A 21,385-nucleotide genomic window follows, 5' to 3' on the forward strand; every position below is an offset into this window, starting at 1 on the left:
AAGTAATGAAAAAAATTTTAAGGACAAAGTAAGCAATTTTAATAAACAGAAATATATGCATCAGATGTTTTTTAAGGAAAACATTTAAAACAAAAATATAATATTGTTAAAGGATTTTTTAAAATAAGAATTTGGTACTATAGAAGAAACAGTTAAATGAAGTTAGCCATTTCTTAAAATGGGATCTATCTATCATCACTACTCTTTTTTCCTATTTAAGCTCTGTTTATTCATAATATAGTTTTTTTTCAAATTATGCAGTAGGCATAGTAATTAAGTTTTATGTCAGCTTGAAAACTAGACTTTTGAGTGTGAATTTAAGCTTTTATTAGGATCAAGATTAATAAAACATACAAATATGCCTACAGTTAAATATAAACTGTTCTTTACATCCTGCTCCCAACTCCTTGCACACAACAGGAGTACATTTTTCTTCTGCCTTGCTCCGTGTTGATCATTTGGGTTACATGCTGGTAATGACTACTCCAAGCTTCTTTGCTAATATGATTCTCACAATGACTTGGCAGAGCTACCAGAATACTGAAGTGACCTTAATTGACCACAGTGCAGAGATATTCGAAACCTTGAACTACCTTAGCAATTTACTGCACAGCATCAAGAATCCTCTTGGCACACGAGATAACCCAGCACGAATCTGCAAAGATTTGCTTAACTGTGAACACAAAGTATCAGATGGTAAGTTACTGGTTTCCTTAAACTCTGATATCTAATTTTGCTTCATCGTTTCAGTGTGTTTGAGATTTGCGGTGTATTTATTCCAAACCTTATCATTTTTGATAAATCCCTGGCAGAGGCATTTTAACATCAAGAACCAAATACGTACTCAAAGAGGCAAACATGTTTCTGAGGTCAAAGTATCCTTTTTCAAGGGTTCACTTTACAAAAGGTTTTCCACTGCACAGCCTGACTTATGGCAACATGAAGAGGTCATAGAGCCCTCTCTACCACACCCTCTATAATTAGTTTTTACATAAAATGGAATTTAAGTGCCTCATTTCAGTATCAGTGACTATAAAGATGGAGTGGCTTGTCATTCTTGGAATTTTCTCATCCTCACATTGATACCCCAAATCCATTAGCCAGAGGTGCAAAAACAGAACCATCAAGGAAAGGTTTAAAGCAAGTGGAAGAACCATCACTATCTGATGATAAGTAGGGGAAACCCTGTCTGCTACAACATGTCATTTAATTTTAATTTCTATTGGGTCTACCTGGTCAGCTGTAAAATCAATATTAGTAGTTATCATTGTTTGGTAAAAACTCTAGTCTTAACACACAATGACATATATGCTGATTTGAAAATAACTAAGTTATTTAATTCTGCAGGATGAATAGTAGTCCATATTTTATTTTATACACATACACATATACATATATATGTATAAATACATGTTTGTCCAAAAACATCTTCCATTCTAGAATAAAGTATAGTGAAAATATTCATTTTATTTATATTAATAAAATGCTTAACTTCTATAGATATTTCCTGCCCTAGATTATCACAAAAACAAATAATATTTACAGTTATAGCTGCCTACAATAATTCAAATTTGATTCTTTCCCATATTTGAGGGTATAAAAATGCAATTCTACAGAACTGAAAGGAACAAAGACACTACAGGACATACAAATTACTGAAATCTAATTCAAGGTCTGCCTTCCTCATAGGAGAAATAGCTAAGTGGTATGGCTTGTAAGGTATCAGAAAGGTCTTTATGCCCAAAAATACTTTCATCACTAGGAGATTGTAAGTGCAGTAGAGAAACACAAAACAGCAGGGAAGAGGGGATATGACAGAAAGTAGGGTGGGGGGTGAAGTGGTAAACAGAGTAGGTAGATGAAGCATCTCTGAGAAAGTGACATTTGAGCAATATCAGAAGGAGGTGAGGGAACAAGCCACAGGAAATCTGCGGAAAGAGCTTTCCAGGAAGAAAGAACAAACGCAAGGCCCTTGAACCTGAGCGTGTACTTAGCATGTTCTACTATTAGCAAGAAGGCCAACGTGACTGGAAGAAAGTGCATAAGGGGAAGAATGGTAGGAAATGAAGTCAAGATGTCAAGAAACCAGATTATACAGGATCTTATAGATTACTCAAAAGACTCCAGCTTTTACTGAATAAGATGGGAAGCCTCGGGAAGATTCTGAGCAAAGGAATGACGTGACTTGACTTAAATTTTTAAAATGTTACTCTGGGTGTTGTACTGCAAATATGAGGACAGGGTAGAAGGAGACATTGAGAAGACTATTGAAATAATCCAGTAAGAGATGATGATGGCTTGGACTAGAGTTGGTGGTGGGGAAGTGATAAGAAATGGTCAAATCTTTGGCTATGTTTTAAGGTAGAGCCAGCAGTTTTCTGTTGGTAATTCGGATGTGGGTTATGAGAGAAATAGAATGATAAAGGATGACTAAGATTTTTGACTAAGGGACTAGAAGAGTGGAATTGCTGTCAAAAGAGATAGATAGAGAAGCAAGTTTGGAGACAAGATCAGGAGTTCGGTTTTGGATGTATTTAATTTGAGATGTCTGTTAGGCATTCAAGTAAGGATGTCAAGTAGGTCATTGGCTACTCAGGAGTGTGAGGTCCTGGCTAGGGGTAAAATTTATGAAGTCACTTGCATATAAACAGTATCCAATGCCCTGAGACTGTTTAAGGCTATCTAAAGAACAGATAAATAAAGAAGAGAGAAGAGTTCTAAAAACTGTGCCTTAGAGCTCTCCAATGTTTACAGAGGTCAGGGAGTTGAGGGGGAACTAGCGAAGAAGACTAAGAAGAAGCTATCACTGAGATAAGAGGAGAACTAGATGAATGTGGAGTGAAGAAAATGTTTGCCTGAGGAGCAGGGGATCTGCTGGGTCGATGTCAAGTTAGGTGAAGACTGAGAAAGGCTACTAGATTTAGTAACGGGAAGGTCTTTGATGATCTTCGCAAGAGCGGTTTAGAGGAATGGTAGCAGTTAAAACTGTATCAGGTTTTCAGAGAAAATGGTGGAGCTGGAGAGTTTCCACTCCCATTAATGAAGCAGGTAATTCAATTTGCCTGACGAAACTTTTTGAAAATTAAGTTAAAAGCATCAAATACTGACAAAGTAGTGAGGGACTTTCAAGCCAATATTCTGAAAAAGACAGCAGAGAGATGAACACATATACTTAGAGCTACTTTTGCCCTGGGTGTGTTCAGAAACTGAGTAGTGCTTTTGGTCAAAGGTTGGAATCTGAAGTCCACAAAAGGTGGGGACTTAGGCTTTCAAAGGGCTCCACTTTAAGAGTAAAAGTAAACGGAAAGAAAAGATATTCGTACAGATTGCAGCCTAGCTTCACATCGTCAGGATGGCTCAGAAAATCTCAAACTGTGAACTTGGATTAAGATGATTCCAGACTGCTAGTAGCCCCTCATACCTGATAGAAACAAACAAAACTCTTCTATGAAAGATAATATCATCCTAGGGCTCAAATTATTTCCACAAATAATTTTTCAAATATAGTGCCCAGCACACAATCAATGATAACTAAGCACACAAGTTGACAAAACACCATGAATGAGAACTGGCAGAAACAGCAGACAACAGAAGCTAACTCGAAAGAAAAAATAAGAGAGGAAAAATTTGAAATGGAAGGTTTAATGGACAAGGTAAACCTTATTTAGGAACACGGTTTATTCACAATAATAAGAGAGAAGGCAGAATATATGTGTGCAAGTACAGATAGATGGGTAAAGGTCATAAAGGGAGCTTATGTAAGTTTCCTTCAGTTTGCTTTAGTTGTCTCAGTGAAACTGAAAGGTTATCAGTCAAGAATAAGAATGAAGGAAAGGTATAGTTAACTTGAGAGGATAGGAAGAGGTTTCAAATGGTTAACTATGAAAGTGACAGAGGAAATGAACTAGGGAAACATAGTAGTACTGTCTGGCAGCCTTTCAAACATTTAAATTTAAAGTGAGGCCAGTCAGCATAGTTGTGTTTTTCTCTAGGCACATTTAGTTGTGCAGGTACAGGCACAGATTAGGCACAAAACTGGATTTATGCAGGACTGGGATTTTATAAGACAAGCACAATGAAGTGAGGCAGGGCAAGAATGTTAAGGAAGTCTCTAAGGAAATGATCATAGCAAAGGACTGTGGGTTTTAAGCTAGGCAGGAAGAGAAGTGAACACATGATTACGAAGGACAATGAAAAAGTGGTAGCGTCAATGGATAGTAGGTCCTAATGAGATCAAAGAATTATTAGGGTCAGAACACTAGAGGGAATGAGCTGGAATGAGAAAAGAGGTGATATCATGGAGGAGATCTAGCTGTAGGTAATAACTACAACTAGGGTATGGCCTTATAAGTTAATGATTAAAGTAAACAGGACAGGAGAAGGGTACAAAAACGGTGGTGGGAGAGAGTTCGAGGCACTGAGAAGTCGGTATTGCAAATATCAACCATGTGGATGTGAAAATCACGAAGAATTAGGTTATAAATACATTTTCTGAAAGTGATAGCTAGAATCATCAAAGAAATAAATTTGGTGATAGCAACAGGAAGAGGTAACAGGTGACATAGTGCAATGACAGCAATTTTACCACGGAGTGTTTTTAGGGAGAAAGTGGGGAGAACGGTCTGAAAGTGGCAACGAGGAGCAAGAAAGATCCCTTCCCCACCCAGGCACAATGCTATAGAGGCTGTGGCAGAACTTGAAAGAGCTGCAGGGGAAGCAGTGTTCTCAGAAGAGAGCCAATTTGGAGTTAGAGCATTTAGGCCTATAAAAGACGTATTATGGTATAGTGCTTTATCTGTAGCTCAGCATACCCTGAAAAAAATACGAAGCCCCTACCAGTTCACCATTGTACAACATAATGCCTGAATTCAAAGCATTCCACCCCATGTAACAATGAGACCTTGCTTGAAGGAAAACGTTTTATAAAGAATATATTCACTCACATAGTAGTAGGAAACTATTTCTTGAAAGAGAAGAGATGATGAATCAAGATATGACTGTAAGCCTGGATCAGATCCTGGTTTAAAAAAAAAAACAAAAACCCAGCTATAATTTCTACAAACTACAAAATGTTCAACATTCTGAGGAAATGGGAAAAAACAGGATGGAGGGGGTATTAGGATCTTTTTCACCCCTTTCTTCCATATATCAATAGATCAGTGATTCTCCAAATACAGTCCGTGGACCAGAATTAGATGCAGATTCTCAAGCCCCATCCCAGATTTAATAATTCAGCAACTCTTGGGATGGAGTCCAGCTATCTGGACTGTCTGTGACAGTCCCCTACTCTTGGAAGTACCAATTCAACAAGTCTTCCCTTTGAAGAATTAGTAGAATAGTAGAGGGGAGAATAGTCGAGGATGTTGTGGAAGTCTAAAATGATACACCAGGTGAAGCCCAGGATGAGCTGGAGGAATCTTTGCTGTGGGATAGGAATGGAACAAACAAGGATTTCTACCTATTATAGAAAATGACATTTTACAAATACTGTTTGATTGTCTTGCCTTTTTAATGCAAGAAGGCAGGGCCATCTCATTCAAAAATTCCTGCCCTTTGCGTTTAGAATAAGGTGCTATTTCAGTATTCTGAGCCTGTTATTCCGGAATTAAGACGCTAGCCCAGTACTTTTCAGTCTGAATATGTCTTGAAGTCTTTTACACACCATTTGATTCTCCTGGGCACTCAATGGAGGCAAAGGTTGGCAGGCTTACACTGGCTGTAGAGATTTCAGTTTTTTCCACTTACAGATCTGAAAAGAAAGCACAAAAATAACCATTTAATTGCACATTTCTCTTCTGGAAACAAAAAAATGTTTATTCCTTTTATTTTAATTATCAATATTACACATAAAGATATGTTTTTCCTCAGGGAGACTGAAGAAGTTGTTTCTGTTTTTTAAATATATATATTCATTTTTAAGCTCTGTAATGACATAGAACAAAAATACACACATATCCTATATTAATTTAAACTTTTCTATTAACTATGTAACTTTAGACAATTCACTTAAAGTTGCTGCGCTTATCTATAGAATGAAGCAACAGATTCAGCCATTCGGTTATTTTTTATTAAAATTATAAAATGCCCTTAAATTGATAGGTACGTGAAAAATACAGTATTTTCAGTATTGGTTTTACATAATGCTTGCAGCTTTCATTCTTTGACTAAATGTAAATATCTTTATAATCTAAGTTTTTTAAAAGGAAAAAGCGTGAAAAAATATATTGAAAGTATCATGATGATCTGTAAGGATAGTTCAAATATATTTTAGCATGGCATTTAAATATCTTTATGTTTTACAATAAATTAATAGGAAAATACTGGATTGATCCAAATCTTGGATGCCCTTCAGATGCCATTGAGGTTTTCTGCAATTTCAGTGCTGGTGGTCAGACATGTTTATCTCCTGTCTCTGTGACAAAGGTACGTTTTGAATTTAGTACTTGCCCACTATCAGTAAACAGTGATTTTAAAAATTCTTTCATTTTAAATAATTATGAGTTTTATGAATGGAAGCAAGATATTCTCTACCATATATGAGGAAGAAATTTTTTGTTTTTAAAAAATAATCCTGTTAAATCTTGACATTTTGATTATGTATTTTTATGACTGGCTTAGCTTGGCTTACTCTACTGACTATGCTTTTTAAATTCCTTTTAAAAATGTAAAACATATGTTTTTATGCACATGCATTCATTAGAAAACTCCCAAACAGCTGCAGTGTTTGTACTCAGTAATCAGTTACCTTAAGTTTTACTGAAAAAGACATCATCATGATTAAAAGAGGAATTTCACCACAAAGCTTGCTATTTTTGGTGACTGGGCACAAAAAAAAACCTCTCCTAAACATCCACTGCATATTATTTAAAATTTCTTACAAGCATAATTCTATAAACCAAATGTTTAGAATGAATGAAAGTTAGTTTGGTATGTAACACTGGATATTATACCAAGCATTTCTAAACCCTAAAGCTTAGTTCTACCTACAACATGTACTGAAGAAACTAAAACTGCATTTCTTTCTTTTTCTGGTTAAACTACCTTGGTCTTCCCAAGAACTTTTCTCATTGACAAAGAACTGATACACGGACCTATTGTGTGTTTTGTCCACCACAGAAAGGCAGCAGCTAAAATATGCAGTGTGTCAGTCCCTCCCAGCTGCTTATCATTAGACTGCCCTCTCCTCCTAAAACGCTCCCCTTCGTTAACTAGGGTGTTTCACCAGCTCATCTCAATAGCCATTCACCACTGTTACCCAAAGCAGAGGAGGGGCGGATTCTTATGTTCCTATGGGATCTGTGGAACTAATGAGGAGCAGCATGATCGTCCTGCTTCCAAACTATGCACGATCATCCTCACTCCCCTGGGTTTAGCCCAGGATTTTTTTTTTTTTTTTTTGCGGTACGTGGGCCTCTCACCGTTGTGGCCTCTCCCGTTGCGGAGCACAGGCTCCGGACACGCAGGCTCAGCGGCCACGGCTCACGGGCCTAGCCGCTCCGCGGCATGTGGGATCTTCCTAGACCGGGGCATGAACCTGTGTCCCCTGCATCGGCAGGCGGACTCTCAACCACTGCACCACCAGGGAAGCCCCAGCCCAGGATTTTTATTTGGATTATCGTGGAAGAAAAGGGGAGACTGGTGTGCAAAGAAGACAGGATCAAATGAAGGAGCTGCACTCCAGTTCTTTCCTTGGCTGAATCAATTCTCCCATCTCTCCTATCCATAAATGCAACCTGAGAAAGACTGTGCAGGTAGTGGAAAGAACAGCAGACTTGCAATCTGGAACCTGGATTCTAATTTCTTTTCCCCTACAAACCTGGGGAATGATGCTGTGAGCCACCAGAGAGCCCACTCTGTGCCAGGTGCTGTGCTAGCTAAATGACAGTGGGCACCTCACATCCTCATAACAACCCTGTCACGTCGGGGTTATACCAGCTTTACCAACAAAGAAACTAAAGCTCAGAAAGGCTACATACGTCACAGGTTTGTGGTTCTCATCTGCAAAATGAAGGAATTTGAATTACTTCAGCTCTAATATTCCTCATGATGATCCTTCCATGTTTTCATCTTTATACTCTTCCTTTGCCTTTCCTTTCTTTCCCTGAAGTTTTGCTTTTTTGTTGTCATTTTATTTTTTTTCCTTCTCTGTTACCTCATAACTGATATTTCTCTGATTTTGTGTTTGGAGATTAACATAAATTCCTCAGTAGGAACTACTTCTATTCATTTATGTTATGACCATTCCCATGCTTGAATAATGCTAAAATAATAATGATGGTGATGATGATGATGTCTAAAGCTATAGAAAAATCTGTTTCCTTGTTCAAGCCTAGAAAACGTGCAGTCATACTTCCTTGCTCCAGTGTTGCCCTATATCGTTCACTTTATTAGTAAATACTTGCTCACGTATTCATTCATTCATGCAATAAACATTTGCTGATGACTCACTGTATGACTGGAACTGCATTAGGGGCTGGCAACACAAAGACTAAGATTCTGTCTTTGTCTGTAAAGGCTCTCATAGTTAAAATTAATCAATTTATTAATACAACTTTTAACTTATCTTTGGAAACTCAAAAATAAATCTTCAAATGAAAGTATAGACAGAATTTCAGATTTTTATGAAAAAATTTTAAGCAATAATCAACAACAAATTATTAATGCATCTTAAATAACATTATGCAAAGTATCTCCTTTTTTTTTGTTGTTCATATCTAGTAGCCTAGTAGTATGCTAAAGCCAGCTCATACTGCTCAGGAGAGCCTATTATTAATGTCTCTTGTGAACTCCATGTTTAATGACACTACCTTGATAGCCTAAAACCAGCCATGGTGGGAGTATTTACAACTCCCACCATAGGGGTGGAAATCAGAAAATGCTATAAATCAGGGATTCCCCCCTGCCCCACCCCTGGCCTGTCAAAGACTTTCTTCAGGTTTCCCCAAACTGTAAGGCTTTCAATTGCCATATCTTATAACTTGCATATTGTTTCAATGACATTAGTTGGAGTTTGGAGTTGGAAAAGTCCAGATGAACTTCCTTCATTTACTGAGCTCAGAAGCCACCCATATCATCACCATTCATTGTCTAAACACTCCAGTGTGGACAAGTGCTCAGACAAGTGGCTCAGGATTGACTATTGGTTTCAAGGGATGGAACAGCCAGATTTTCGAAGAAAACACTCTACTTGAACCTAAAGTGCTTTCAGATGACTGCAAGGTAAGGGAATGGCACTTTTAGAATTGTTCAATATAACTAACGTAAAATTGATAAAACTATATAAAATTAATATAATGAGTAAGACTTTAATTGCAAACCACAGATACAGAAGGGTAGTAAGTTTTAACGTGCCTGATGTGTAATAACCGTACATTTTTCAGTCAATTATTTGCTTATATCATATCAACTTTTGTCACACCCATTGTTCATCCATGAAGTTTTATATGCAAAACAGGTGTTAATACATAAATTTAATTTTTATTCCCCATATGAAATAATTATATCATAGATCGATGGATGGATGGATAGATAGACAGATGGCAGATAGGGCATATAGACAAATGATTTCTTTCCTATATTTTTAGCACTGTGATTCTGCATCTCATTACATCATGGAAGGCAGGTTATAGAGGCAAGTCAGCTTTATTTCATTTTGTCAGTCCCTATACCTGATACCAAATAATGGGCATAATGGCAGATTGACTGACCCTACAAATCTGTATTTGAATCACAGCCCATTTTTCCTATTAAAATTAAATAATAGTGAAGAGTCTATAATTTTAAAACATTACGTTGTGGAGTAGGTGTCGCAAACTATAATCCACAGACCAAATCTAGCCCAGCACTCGTCTTCGTACATATATGCTACTGGAACACAGCCACACTCATTCGTTTGTTTATTATCTAGGGCTGTTATCACACTACAATGGCTGAGTTGAGCAAGTGTGACAGAGACTGTATGGCCCACAAAACCTAAAACATTTATTATCTAACCCTTTACAGAAGAGTTTGCTGACTCCTGTTATATAGTATAGGGTTGTCCACTTTACATACATCCTAATTTCTTTAAGTAGCTCGGTTTCCTGTTCTGGTGTACTATGAAGCCCATGATTTAGGATCTCTTACCATTTCTAGGGTGCTTTACTTTTTCACATTTCATTTTCAGATAAACAGCTCTTGGGTATTTGAAAAATCATAAGCAAACAGAAGTATACAGCTCACTCTCTATAGGTGAAGAGATCAGTATTACCAACAAATTAATTTAACTTTCACAATTTTGTCCTGAAACTTTTAGTGACTCACTACTATCTCTGAAACACAATCAAAACTCATCAGCTCTTTATTCAGCAGTTAGAATAGTCAGGCCCCAAACCTACCTTTCTACCTTTCACTGACTGTGTACCCTAAAGTGTGGTCCACCTGATCTATTTATAATAATAATAACAAAAACAACAATTCCTACTACTAATTATTGGAGACTTATTAGATGACAGGTACCATGTACTGCATACATTATTTAATTATAACAGCTTTGTGAAGAAGTTCCTATTAGTATCATTTTATAGGTAAGAAAGTGAAGGCACAGAGGTTAAGTAACTTGTTCAAGGTCATACAGCTAATTAGCAGAGGAGCAAGAAATCAACCCCAGGTGTGTACAGTTCCAAAGTCAATGCCATGCTACACTGCTAGGGACTTTTAACTGAAGACTCATTTAATCCACACAATACTGTGAGGTAGGTTTTTATTCTTCCCATTTTATATGTGAAGAGAATAGCTCTACTTGGGTTTCTATCAAAATCTGTTCCAAGTCAAAATCTGTGCACTTAAACCCCATGCTAGGCTTATTTTCACAACCACATTCTACTTTTCCAACTTTTTGTTTTTTTCTATTCAGGTCATTCCCTTTCTCTGAAGTGCCGTTCTCTACCCCTCTAACCAAGTGGAAATTGTAGGCAAACTTTAAGGCCCATCTTAAATTCTGAATTCACAAAGCTTTCCCTGACACTTCCAGTTGGAAATGAGGGACTTAGCACTCATTGTCAACATTATTTATGTTGCATTTATCATATACAGTCTTACATTATGGCTGTTTCTCCTCTCCCCAACTAAATTTATAAGTTGCTAGAATTCAGAAGCCAGAACTAATTTATTCATCTTTATATTTTCCAAGCACTGTAAGGAAATGAAGGATTACATCTTGTTCAACTGTGCCAAATGTACTTAGTGTTCAACACATATTGTTTGAGATTTAATGAAGTTAATCTGACAGTGTCTTACACAGGGAACTCTATTCTAGTTATTATACCAAGCTTGTGACTTTGGTAATGTATCTTCTGTGAGCTTCAATTGCCTTAACATAAAATGGAATTTATAGTTTAGATCATTTCTAAAGCTCCTTCAAACTTTAAAATTTATACCATGATAATTCTGTGAATGAGTAAATGAATAAACTCCTGTTTAAAAAGCTTCACAAAACTAGTCAACTGTGTTTCTCTATTTTGTCTTCTTGAATCTTAATCATGTAACAGTTTTTGATCCATAACAGAATTTACCAGAAACAAAAGAGCATACAGTAATAAAGAGAAACAGAAAGGCCTAGAAGGAAAGGAAGAGAGGAATGAAAGAAACTATATAAACAGTAACCACAGAATGGAAAAAAAGAAACCTAAAAGATGATTCAATGTAATTATAATTTACTTCTACTGAAGTGATTCTGCTTATTTCCTGCCTAAAGTACAGAGAGGTTGAGCTAGCTCATTCCCTTTCATCCAAGAAAAATGCCCATCCTGAAACATCACTCCCAAATAAAGGAACACAAAACAGATGGGTATTACTCATATTAGGAATAGTGCAGTTTTTAAATTCATATCTGGTCCAATGATCCACAGACAACAGAAGCAGAAACCCTCAAAAGAAAAATCAGAACACACAATGCCATTTAGAGAAAGGAATAAGCACATATTTTCAATTATTCATAGTAATTGTTACCGTTTTTTGAGCATTTACTCTGTGCCAGGCATTGTTCTAGGCACTTTGTTCATTATTTCTAATCCTTAAAATAAGTCTACATTGTCTATGAAGGACACTGTCTGCTGCTAATGAAACAATTACAGATTAAAGCATTTCATTCTTATTTTACAGATTCAAGATGGCAGCTGGCATAAAGCAAAATTCCTTTTTCACACCCAGGACCCTAATCAACTTCCAGTAATTGAAGTACAAAAACTTCCTCATCTCAAAACTGAACGGAAGTACTACATTGAAAGCAGTTCTGTATGCTTTCTCTAAAGTCTCTGAATTAGTTCAGAATTCATGCTGTTGGCCAGGTAATTGCTGCAGAGGGAAAAATATAGACAGAAAGGTACTATTGGATATTATGAAATGCATGGAATAAAGCATTGGCTAAATCTTAAAGAATCTCAGGAAGAAAAGACTTCCTCCTAAGAAGGAGACGAGGCATTTTTTAAAGGACTATAAGTATTTAATTCTTTAAAAAATTATATTGATCTGAGCTTTCTTAGAGAATTCCCTAGAACTGAACATTTATAAACATGGAATTCTTCAGGATATTCTATATTTTTTGACTGTCTGAGAGCAAAGTACCCATTAGACAGCTGGAGACGCAAAGCACTATGGAGCAATACTGGCTAATGCTCCCAAACGTGCGATGCTTCTGTCTAAAAATTGCAAGCCACAGTCTGATATGTCTTATTTTCCCAAATACTAAGCTGTATTCAGGTCCCCAGTGGGCATATACATCTTAGCCGGTGATACACTACCTCTTACATGTTGCCTTTTTGTGTTGCTTGATGCTCTTTCTAAAACAAGGTGCTTGTGGCTTTCATAGACTATTTCTTTATTCGTCTTTGTCATTCTTTAAGAGTGTATGTACTGGTTACATCAAGATATATTTTGGTTGTTAGTACTTATTTTAATTTGTTTGGTCACATACTTAATAATAACAAGTAAAACATTATTTATGTGAAGTCCTTGTTTTATTTTAAAATTCTCTTTGTGGATATTAGAATCAAAGCCAGCACACTGTAACCGGTGCTTAAGCACAAGAGAATTGGGAGGGTTTTTTTTAACTGTTTTATTTTTAAATTGCTGTAAAAAATTGTAGGCCAGCTACATCCAGTAGTAGGTTTGGGTTAGAGTTTAGGGGTTGTGATATACTATTTTTAAAAATCCATGATCATCTGGGATGATATTTTGTGTATATATATTTTGTAAAGTTCTAATTAATTCAGCAAATCTTTTGAAATTGCTGATGTTTTAAATTATAAAAACTTTATATTTCTGCTTCATAGAAATTACATGTTTTTGTAATTATTCATTGATTTTCTTTCACTGTTCTTAAATTTAATGTGTTGGGACCTAAAAGAATTCAATTTACCAGTCTTTAAAGTAACATTCAGGAAAACAAAAACAGTCCTTTGCTATTTAAAATAGGCTCAGCAAGTTCAGACTTTCCTTGTTGTCAGAGAAGTGTTGTTAGTTAAGTATTAAAAGAAAAATATTATACCTTTTGGTATATAGAAAAGCATGTACATCCATTATAAACATACTATTAGCCACAGCAAACCACGCTTGCCTATCTATAATAAAAATGTGCTTTAAAATCTTTTTTGGTGGTATTTGTTTGTTTTTCTTCTTTTTTTTACCATATCCTTTTATTATATATGATAGCCCTTCTGGCATAGACCTTCTGTACTATATATATTACATTACCAGAAAGTACCTATTGCATACCTATAAAAGGATTATAGGGCCTATTTCCTACTTGTACAAAATGAGGTCATGGCACAGAAATAAACTCTCTCATATATGGTCAACTGATTTCCAACAAGGGTGCCAAGACCATTCAGTGGAAAAAGTACAGTTTTTTCAACAAATAGTTCTGGGAAAACTGGATATCCACATGCAAAAGAATGAAGTTGGACCCTTATCTTACATCATACACAAAAACTGACTCAAAATGATGAAAACTATTACTGTAACCCACATTTGGAATAATATCAAAAATTTAAAAAAACACTTAAAATGGATCAAAGTCCTAAATGTAAGAGATAAAACTCTTAAAAGAAAACTTAGGTGAAAGGCTTCATGACATTAGATTTGGCAATGATTTCTTGGAGCTGACACCAAAAGGACATTCAACAAATAAAAACAATAAATTGGACTACAGCAAAATTTAAAACTTCTGTGCATCAAAGAGACACTATCAAGAGAGTGAAAAGACATCACACTGAATGGGAGAAAATATTTGCATATTTTATGTTCGATAAGGGATTAATATCCAAAATATATGAAGAACTCTTAAAACCCCACACAAAAAACAAAAAAAAACCCCAAGCAACCCAATTTAAAAATGGGCAAGGGACTTCCCTGGTGGTCCTTCCCTGGTGGTCCCACAGGTAAGACTCCACGCTCCCAATGCAGGGGGCCTGGGTTCAATACCTGGTCAGGGAACTAGATCCCACATACATGCCACAACTAAGAGTCCGCATGCTGCAACGAAGATCCCGTGTGCCACAACTAAGACCCGGTGCAGCCAAAATTATAAATAAATAAATAAAAATGGGCAAAAGACTTAACAGACATTTCTCTGAAGAAGATATACAATGGCCAACAAATGAAAAGATGCTCAACATCACTAGTCATTAGGTACAAATCAAAACCATAGTTAGATACCACTTTGTACCCATTAAGACGGCTATTACCATCCCCCCCAAAAGAGGAAAATAACAAGCGCTGGTGAAGATATGGAGAAATTGGAACCCTTATACATTGCTGGTGGGAATGTATTATGGTATAGCCACTGTGGAAAATAGTTTGGCAGCTCCTCAAAAGTTAAAGATAGAATTACCATATATGACCCAGTAAGTCTACTTCACATATATACCCAAAAGAATTGAAAGAAGGGACTCAAACAGATACTTGTATACCAGTGTTCACAGAGGTATTATTCAGAAGAGCCAAAAGGTAGAAACAACCCCAATGTGCATCAACAGATGATATGATAAAATATGGTAGGTACATACAGTGGACTATTATTCAACCTTAAAAAGGAATGAAATTCTGATATATGCTCCAACATTGATGTACCTTGAAAACGTTATGCTATGTGAAATAAGCCAGACCAAAAGGGAAAATACTGTATGATTCCACTTATAGGAAGTACCAAGAACAGACAAATTCATAAACCAAAAATACAATAGAGGTTACCAGAGGCTGAGTGGGGTAGGAATGAGGAATTGTTGTTTTTTAATGAATATAGAGTTTCTGTTTGGAATGATTACAAAGTTCTGGAGATGGGTGGTAATGATGGTTGCACATCAATTTGAATATGCTTACTGCAACTGAATTGTACACTTAAAATGATTAAAATGACCAATTTTATGCTGTATACTTTACCACAATTTTTTAAATGGAGCTATGGCAAAGATGTCTGATTTCCTGCTTGAGAAACACAAATGTTTTTTAAAAGGAGCCAAGACTGATTCTAAATGAAAGAACCCATAGTTTATACTCTAGTTTCAGTTCATATGCTGTACCTTCTGTTTACCCTCCCCCCCAAAAAAAACTTATATCACAGACATAAATGAATTTCCTAGGTATCCTAGGTATCATTTAGGAAATATATATAAAACAGAAATTCCTTACTTTGTGTTTGTTTTGTTCCTGAAATATTAAATTTAAAGCAAATTTTAATCAACTTATTTATATGCAGTATAGTCTGGTGTTTTAAGAGTACTCTGAGGGTAAGCTATGTGACTTTGCGTGTATTATATATTCTTCATTGCCCCAGTTTCTTCACTGTAAAATGGGGACAATAAAAGTAAAAATCTATATTAGTTAGGGGTTCTCCAGAGAAATAGAAACAGTAGGAGAGATAGACAAATGACAGATAACAGATAAATTGATGAGAGATGACTAGACAGATATAAAGATATAGATTTAATATATATAATATACATATAACATTACATAATAAAACATGTTTTAAATATATACTATATTTAATATGAATATATTAAATACTTAAATTGTAATTAAAATTATATTAAAGTTAATATATTAATAATATATTAATTATATATATTATATGGAGATTTATTATGATGAATTGGCTCACATGATTCTGGAAGCTGAGATGTCCCACAACCTGCAAGCTAGAAACCCAGGAAAGCCAGTGGGGTAATGCATTTAAGTCTGAAGGGCTGAGAACCAATGGTTTAAAACCCAGTCTGGGGGCTACAGAAGATGAGATGTCCCAACTCAAGCATGCAGACAGAAAGCAAAGAGGGGCAAATTCCTCCTTCCTTTGCCATTTCTACTCAGGCCCTCCACGGACTGGGTAATGCCCACACACATGGAGGCAGCATTTTACTTTACCAAATCTACTGGTTGAAATCCTACTCCCATCCAGAAACACCCTGTCAGACACACCCAGAAATAAATTTTAACCTGGTCACCCTGTGACCAGTCAAACTGACACATAAAATGAACCATCACACTATCTTACCTGGAATGAAACAGAAATGTAGTTCTTTCTGTAGGAAGCAAAAAGGTGGTTTTCTCATTTGGTAACTTTGCAATAAGCAAAGAGAGCGAATGCCACTAATGGCAAAGAAATGATTTGAGCAGTAGGAACACGTGTTTGGAAGCAGGCACTCTGGCAAACCTCACTTTCTGACCAAAATGTATGAGTTTGGCCCTCTCACACAAGACTAGCAGTTTCAAAAATAAGTGTTAAGCTAAGCCTTCAATGTATAGTGCTCTGTCCTATTAAAGCATAACTTTTCACTCTGACCTACACAGTAATTGGCTATGGTAAGTACGATGAAGTCATTGTCACCTAAGTCTAGGTACACAATTATGCAATCTGTGTGCTTTGGATTCAGAGTCCTGGTATAATTCAAAGCCAGATTAGACAAATGGCACCTCTGTAGAGAAGAGCAACTGGCAGGGAGTCCGAACTATCATCTTGGCTGTACCTAGCGGGGAAATTTTAGGACTGCACACAAGTACAAAAAATAATCTCACTGACAATCCACTAAAAATAATTTGATTTTGCTGGGTATCTAGTTCAGGACAAATTTAGAGTTGGAATCAAGAAAACTTCTCACTTCTTGAAGCAAACACTGGAAATCCAGTTTCATGAAAAAGACATTCTTCATTAAGGGATAAAGATCTCCCTCATCCATTAGAAAAGAAAAAACTTTAGGAGCTCAAGATGGTGGAGTAGTAGGACGGGGAACTCACCTCCTCCCACAAATACATCAAAAATACATCTACAAAGGTAACAATTCTCAAAGAACACCTAGTGAACACGAGCAGAAGACCTCAAACACCTGAAAGGACAAGAAAGAGCTCCAGGTAACTGGGAAGGACAAAAGGAAAAAAAAAAAAAAAGAGGAAGCGAGATGGGACCTGTGCCCCTGGGAGGGAGCTGAAAGGAGAGAAGTTCCCACACCCTGGGAAGGCCCCTCACCAGCGGGGAGATCAGCCGCGACAGAAAAGAAACTTCAGAGGCTCAGAGGAGGCCGCAACAACCAGTTTGTGGTAGGCAGAAGAAAGAGAGACCTACAGACCTACACAGACAAGTCCGTGCCACTGCCCTGAACGCCCCAGTGTGAGACGCGCAGCTGCTAGTATGGGCAGGGGCGGGTGCTGGAACTCGGGATTTAGAGGATAGACACGGGGAGAGGCTGGCTGCTGGCTGCGCTGAGACAGCCTGAAGGGTCTGGAGTGTGGTACAGCCGCAACTGGGAGTGTTCACGTAAGAAGCACAGGCCTGCCACAGAAGCAAAGCGCCATTGTTAAGTGGCATGCAAAGGGAGGGGCGGGGCTTCCATTACAGCCTCCTTCTCTATGCGCTGGCTCCCGCCTCCGTGGGCTACAAGGGAGTGCACCCCAGCCACCACCTCAGCCGGCTCCCACGCCACGCGCTGCCTCAGCAGGCCCTGGGAGCAGACACCAGCAGGTTCCCCATATGCAGCGTGAAGCTGAAACTAGAGCTGAGCCATGCAACTTAGGATGCAGGGCTGAAATCTCTTCCTGTGGCTGCATGAGCCATGGATTTACACCTCTGCCGCCAGCTTTGTAAATTCAGCACCTGTGAGACACCTGAACAGACAATGGGTGCTCCCGCAGCTGGGACAGGTCTGGCCTTCACAGCTGTGGGCTCCGTGGGCATGTGCACACGGGGGCTGGGCCAGGCCAGGGTCTCAAGCTGCCTCCATAGCTCCCAGAGCAGGTCCAGGTGCACAACTACTGCAGTCCTGGGACCTGACTTCAGTGGATCTGTGCTGGTGGCCTTGTGAAAACAATGCCTGAAAGACACCAGGGCTGATTGCCAGAATTTCCACAGTTGAGGCAGGGCCAATGGCAGTCCAACAACAGTGTCCTCTGTGAGCCCACACAATAGGTGAAAGGTGACACAGCAGAGGATACTCACTGGTGAACAGCTCTGGCGGAGGAATACTCAGCAGCTTCTCTTAGTGGGAGTACTCTAATCCCACCTACCTCACACTGCAGATCAGAAACACAGCTCAGAAATGTATCTGGAGGCTTCTACTCCAACAACTAGGGAGCAGACCCTGCCCCTGACAGGGCAGTGACAACCATAGAGCCAACAGGAGGTCCCACTCAATATCCAGTGCAGGCTCTAGTCATCACAACGCCAGTCACACCTCTTATCCAGGGGATAACGACCAGCATACACTGAGGAAAGAGGCAGCAGCATCCATACGAAAAACAGTCCTCACACACAAAACAATAGTAAACCCACACAGGCTACACAGGGACGATGCCACATAAAACAGCCCTCCAAGACCACAGCAGATAAGTGTTTCTCCTCAACTCATAGTGCAAGAGAAATATAAATATTTATATCCTTCTAAGAAGCAGATGAACCACTCCCAATTAAAAGATCAAGAGAATTCCCCTGAAAGAACAATGAAACAGACCTCTTCAGTCTAACAGACGCAGAGTTCAAAAAGGAGATAATGAAAATACTGAAGGAATTAAGAAAGGCCATCAACAGAAATGCAGATTACTGTAAAAAGTAACTAGAAGCTATAAGGTGGAGCCAAGAAAAATTATAAAATTCATTTGCAGAGACGAAAACTAAACTAAAGGCAATGAATAGCAGAATGAATAATGCAGAACAAATAAGTGACATGGAAGACAGAACAATGGAAATCACCCAATGAGAACGGCAGAAAGAAACCCAAACAAACAAACAAAAAAATGAATATGAGAAACCTATGGGATAATATAAAGCATGCCAGTCAACACATAATAGGGTTCCTAGAAGTAGAATAAAGAGAAAAAGGGACTGAAGATATATTTGAAGAAACTATGGCTAAAACTTCCCAAATCTAGGGCTTCCCTGGTGGCGCAGTGGTTGAGAGTCTGCCTGCCGATGCAGGGGACGCAGGTTCGTGCCCCGTTCCGGGAGGATCCCGTGAGCCATGGCCACTGAGCCTGCGCGTCTGGAGCCTGTGCTCCGCAACAGGAGAGGCCACAACAGTGAAAGGCCCACATATTGGGAAAAAAAAAAAAAAAAAAAAACTTCCCAAATCTAAAGAAAGAAACAGATATCCAGGTACAGGAAGCACAGAGGGTTCCAAACAAGATAAACCCAAACAGACCTACATCAAGACATACCATAATTTAAATGGCAAACATTAAAGGACAGCAATCCAGATGGTGAAAGAGTAGGGCATGGAGCTCACCTCCTCCTGCAAATACATCAAAAATACATCAACATGTGGAACAATTCACAAAGAACACCTACTGAACACTGGCAGAAGACCTCAGACTTCTAAAAGGGCAAAGAAATCTCCATGTAACTGGGAAGGACAAAAGCAAAGCAAAAAAAAGAGAAAGGAATCAAGACAGGACTTGTACCCTAGGGAGGGAGCTATGAAAGAGGAAAGGTTCCTGCACCCTGGGAGGTGCCCTCACTGGCAGGGAGATGAGCCTGGACAGTGGGGGAGCTTCAGAGCCTTGGAGGAGAATGCAGCAAGACAAAACAGAAGACAAAACAGAGAGTGACCTGCACAGATGACTGGTACCAACGCCCTGAACTCCCCAGCCTGAGATGCTTGTCCACTGGTGTGGGTGGGGGCTGGATACTAAAGCTTGGGCTTCAGAGATCAGACGAGGGGAGAGGACTGGGGTTGGCTGCGTGGAGACAGCCTGAAGGGGCTAGACTGTGGCAACTGGGGGTGTATGCGGAAGAAGCCTAAGCCAAACAGAGAGGCAAGGCGCCATTGTTGGGGGGCACAGGAGAGGGGCGGGACCGCCATAGGAGGTTCTTTCCCTGCGTGTGCTCTCAGGCAAAAGGACACTACCAACACCAACGTGAGCTCTGGGGGTGGGCATGAGCTAACACTGCCATCGCAGGCTCCAGAGACAGAAGCAGGCCACTGCCGCTTCTGAGAGAACCAGGAGCAGGCACCATTCACTGCCCCCACCATCCTGGGAGCACCCACGGGCTGCTGCTGAAAGACACACAAACAGGCGCCAATTGCTGCCCCTGCCCAGCACGGGCCCTGGGAGCTCGCACTACCCGCTGCCGCCACCGAGAGACCCAAGAGCAGGTGCCAATCTCTGCCCCCATTGGCACGGGTCCTTGGCCGTTATCAAGGGGATAACAGCCAGCACACGGTGAAGAAAGAGGCAGCAAGCATCCATAATAAAAGCAGCCAAAGATATTAAACCCACACAAGCTATGCAGGGACACCTCCACATATACACAGCCTTCCAAGACTACGGTAGATAATTGTTTCTCCTAAACTCACAGAGGAAAAGAAATGTAAGTAAAATGGAGAAGCAGAGGAACCATTCCCAGTTAAAAGACTTAGAGAATTTCCCTGAAGGAACAAACAATGAAACAGACCTCTTCATTCAAACAGACACAGAGTTCAAAAAGGAGGTAATGAAAATACTGAAGGAATTAAGAAAGGCTATTGACAAAAATGCAGATTACTGTAAAAAGTAACTAGAACCTATAAGGAGGAGCCAAGAAAACACAGAATTCATCTGCCAAGATGAAAGCTGAGATGACAACAGTGAATAACAGAATAAATAATGCAAAAGAACAAATAAGTGATCGGAAAGATAGAATAATGGAAGTCACCAGATCACAACAGTAGACAGAAAGCCAAATGAAAAAAAAAAATGAAAGCAACATAAGAGACCTATGGGATAATATAAAGTGTGCCAGTACACACATAAGAGGGATTCCAGAAGAAGAAGAAAGAGAACAGGGGATTGAAAATGTATTTGAATAAATGATGTCTGAATACTTGCCAAACCTAAAGAAAGAAACAGATATCCAGATACAAGAAGCATAGAGGGTCCCAAACAA

General features: G+C 38.6%; 1 protein-coding gene and 1 long non-coding RNA gene across 2 annotated transcripts in view; one reads left to right on the plus strand and one right to left on the minus strand.

Annotated features, from left to right (window-relative positions):
- The window catches only part of COL24A1 (collagen type XXIV alpha 1 chain), a gene marked incomplete at its 5' end in the record, with an annotated part of 394,608 nt that extends 381,038 nt beyond the window's left edge, over positions 1 to 13,570 (plus strand). The window contains 4 exons of the mRNA XM_082667637.1: positions 528 to 696; positions 6,314 to 6,423; positions 9,004 to 9,219; positions 12,142 to 13,570. Coding sequence (XP_082523763.1) covers positions 528 to 696; positions 6,314 to 6,423; positions 9,004 to 9,219; positions 12,142 to 12,288 — 642 coding nt within the window. The 3' untranslated portion in view covers positions 12,289 to 13,570. The remainder of the gene's footprint in view (positions 1 to 527; positions 697 to 6,313; positions 6,424 to 9,003; positions 9,220 to 12,141) is intronic.
- The window catches only part of LOC309819534, a 52,054-nt gene continuing 35,545 nt past the window's right edge, over positions 4,877 to 21,385 (minus strand). Inside the window, exons 2-3 of the long non-coding RNA XR_014296435.1 lie at positions 5,663 to 5,749; positions 4,877 to 5,017 (exon numbers count right to left, since the gene is read on the minus strand). This is a non-coding gene — a long non-coding RNA (uncharacterized lncRNA). The remainder of the gene's footprint in view (positions 5,018 to 5,662; positions 5,750 to 21,385) is intronic.

Source organism: Grampus griseus (assembly GCF_964374135.1).
Source record: "Grampus griseus genome assembly, chromosome: 1".
In the NCBI taxonomy this organism is placed as follows: domain Eukaryota; kingdom Metazoa; phylum Chordata; class Mammalia; order Artiodactyla; family Delphinidae; genus Grampus; species Grampus griseus.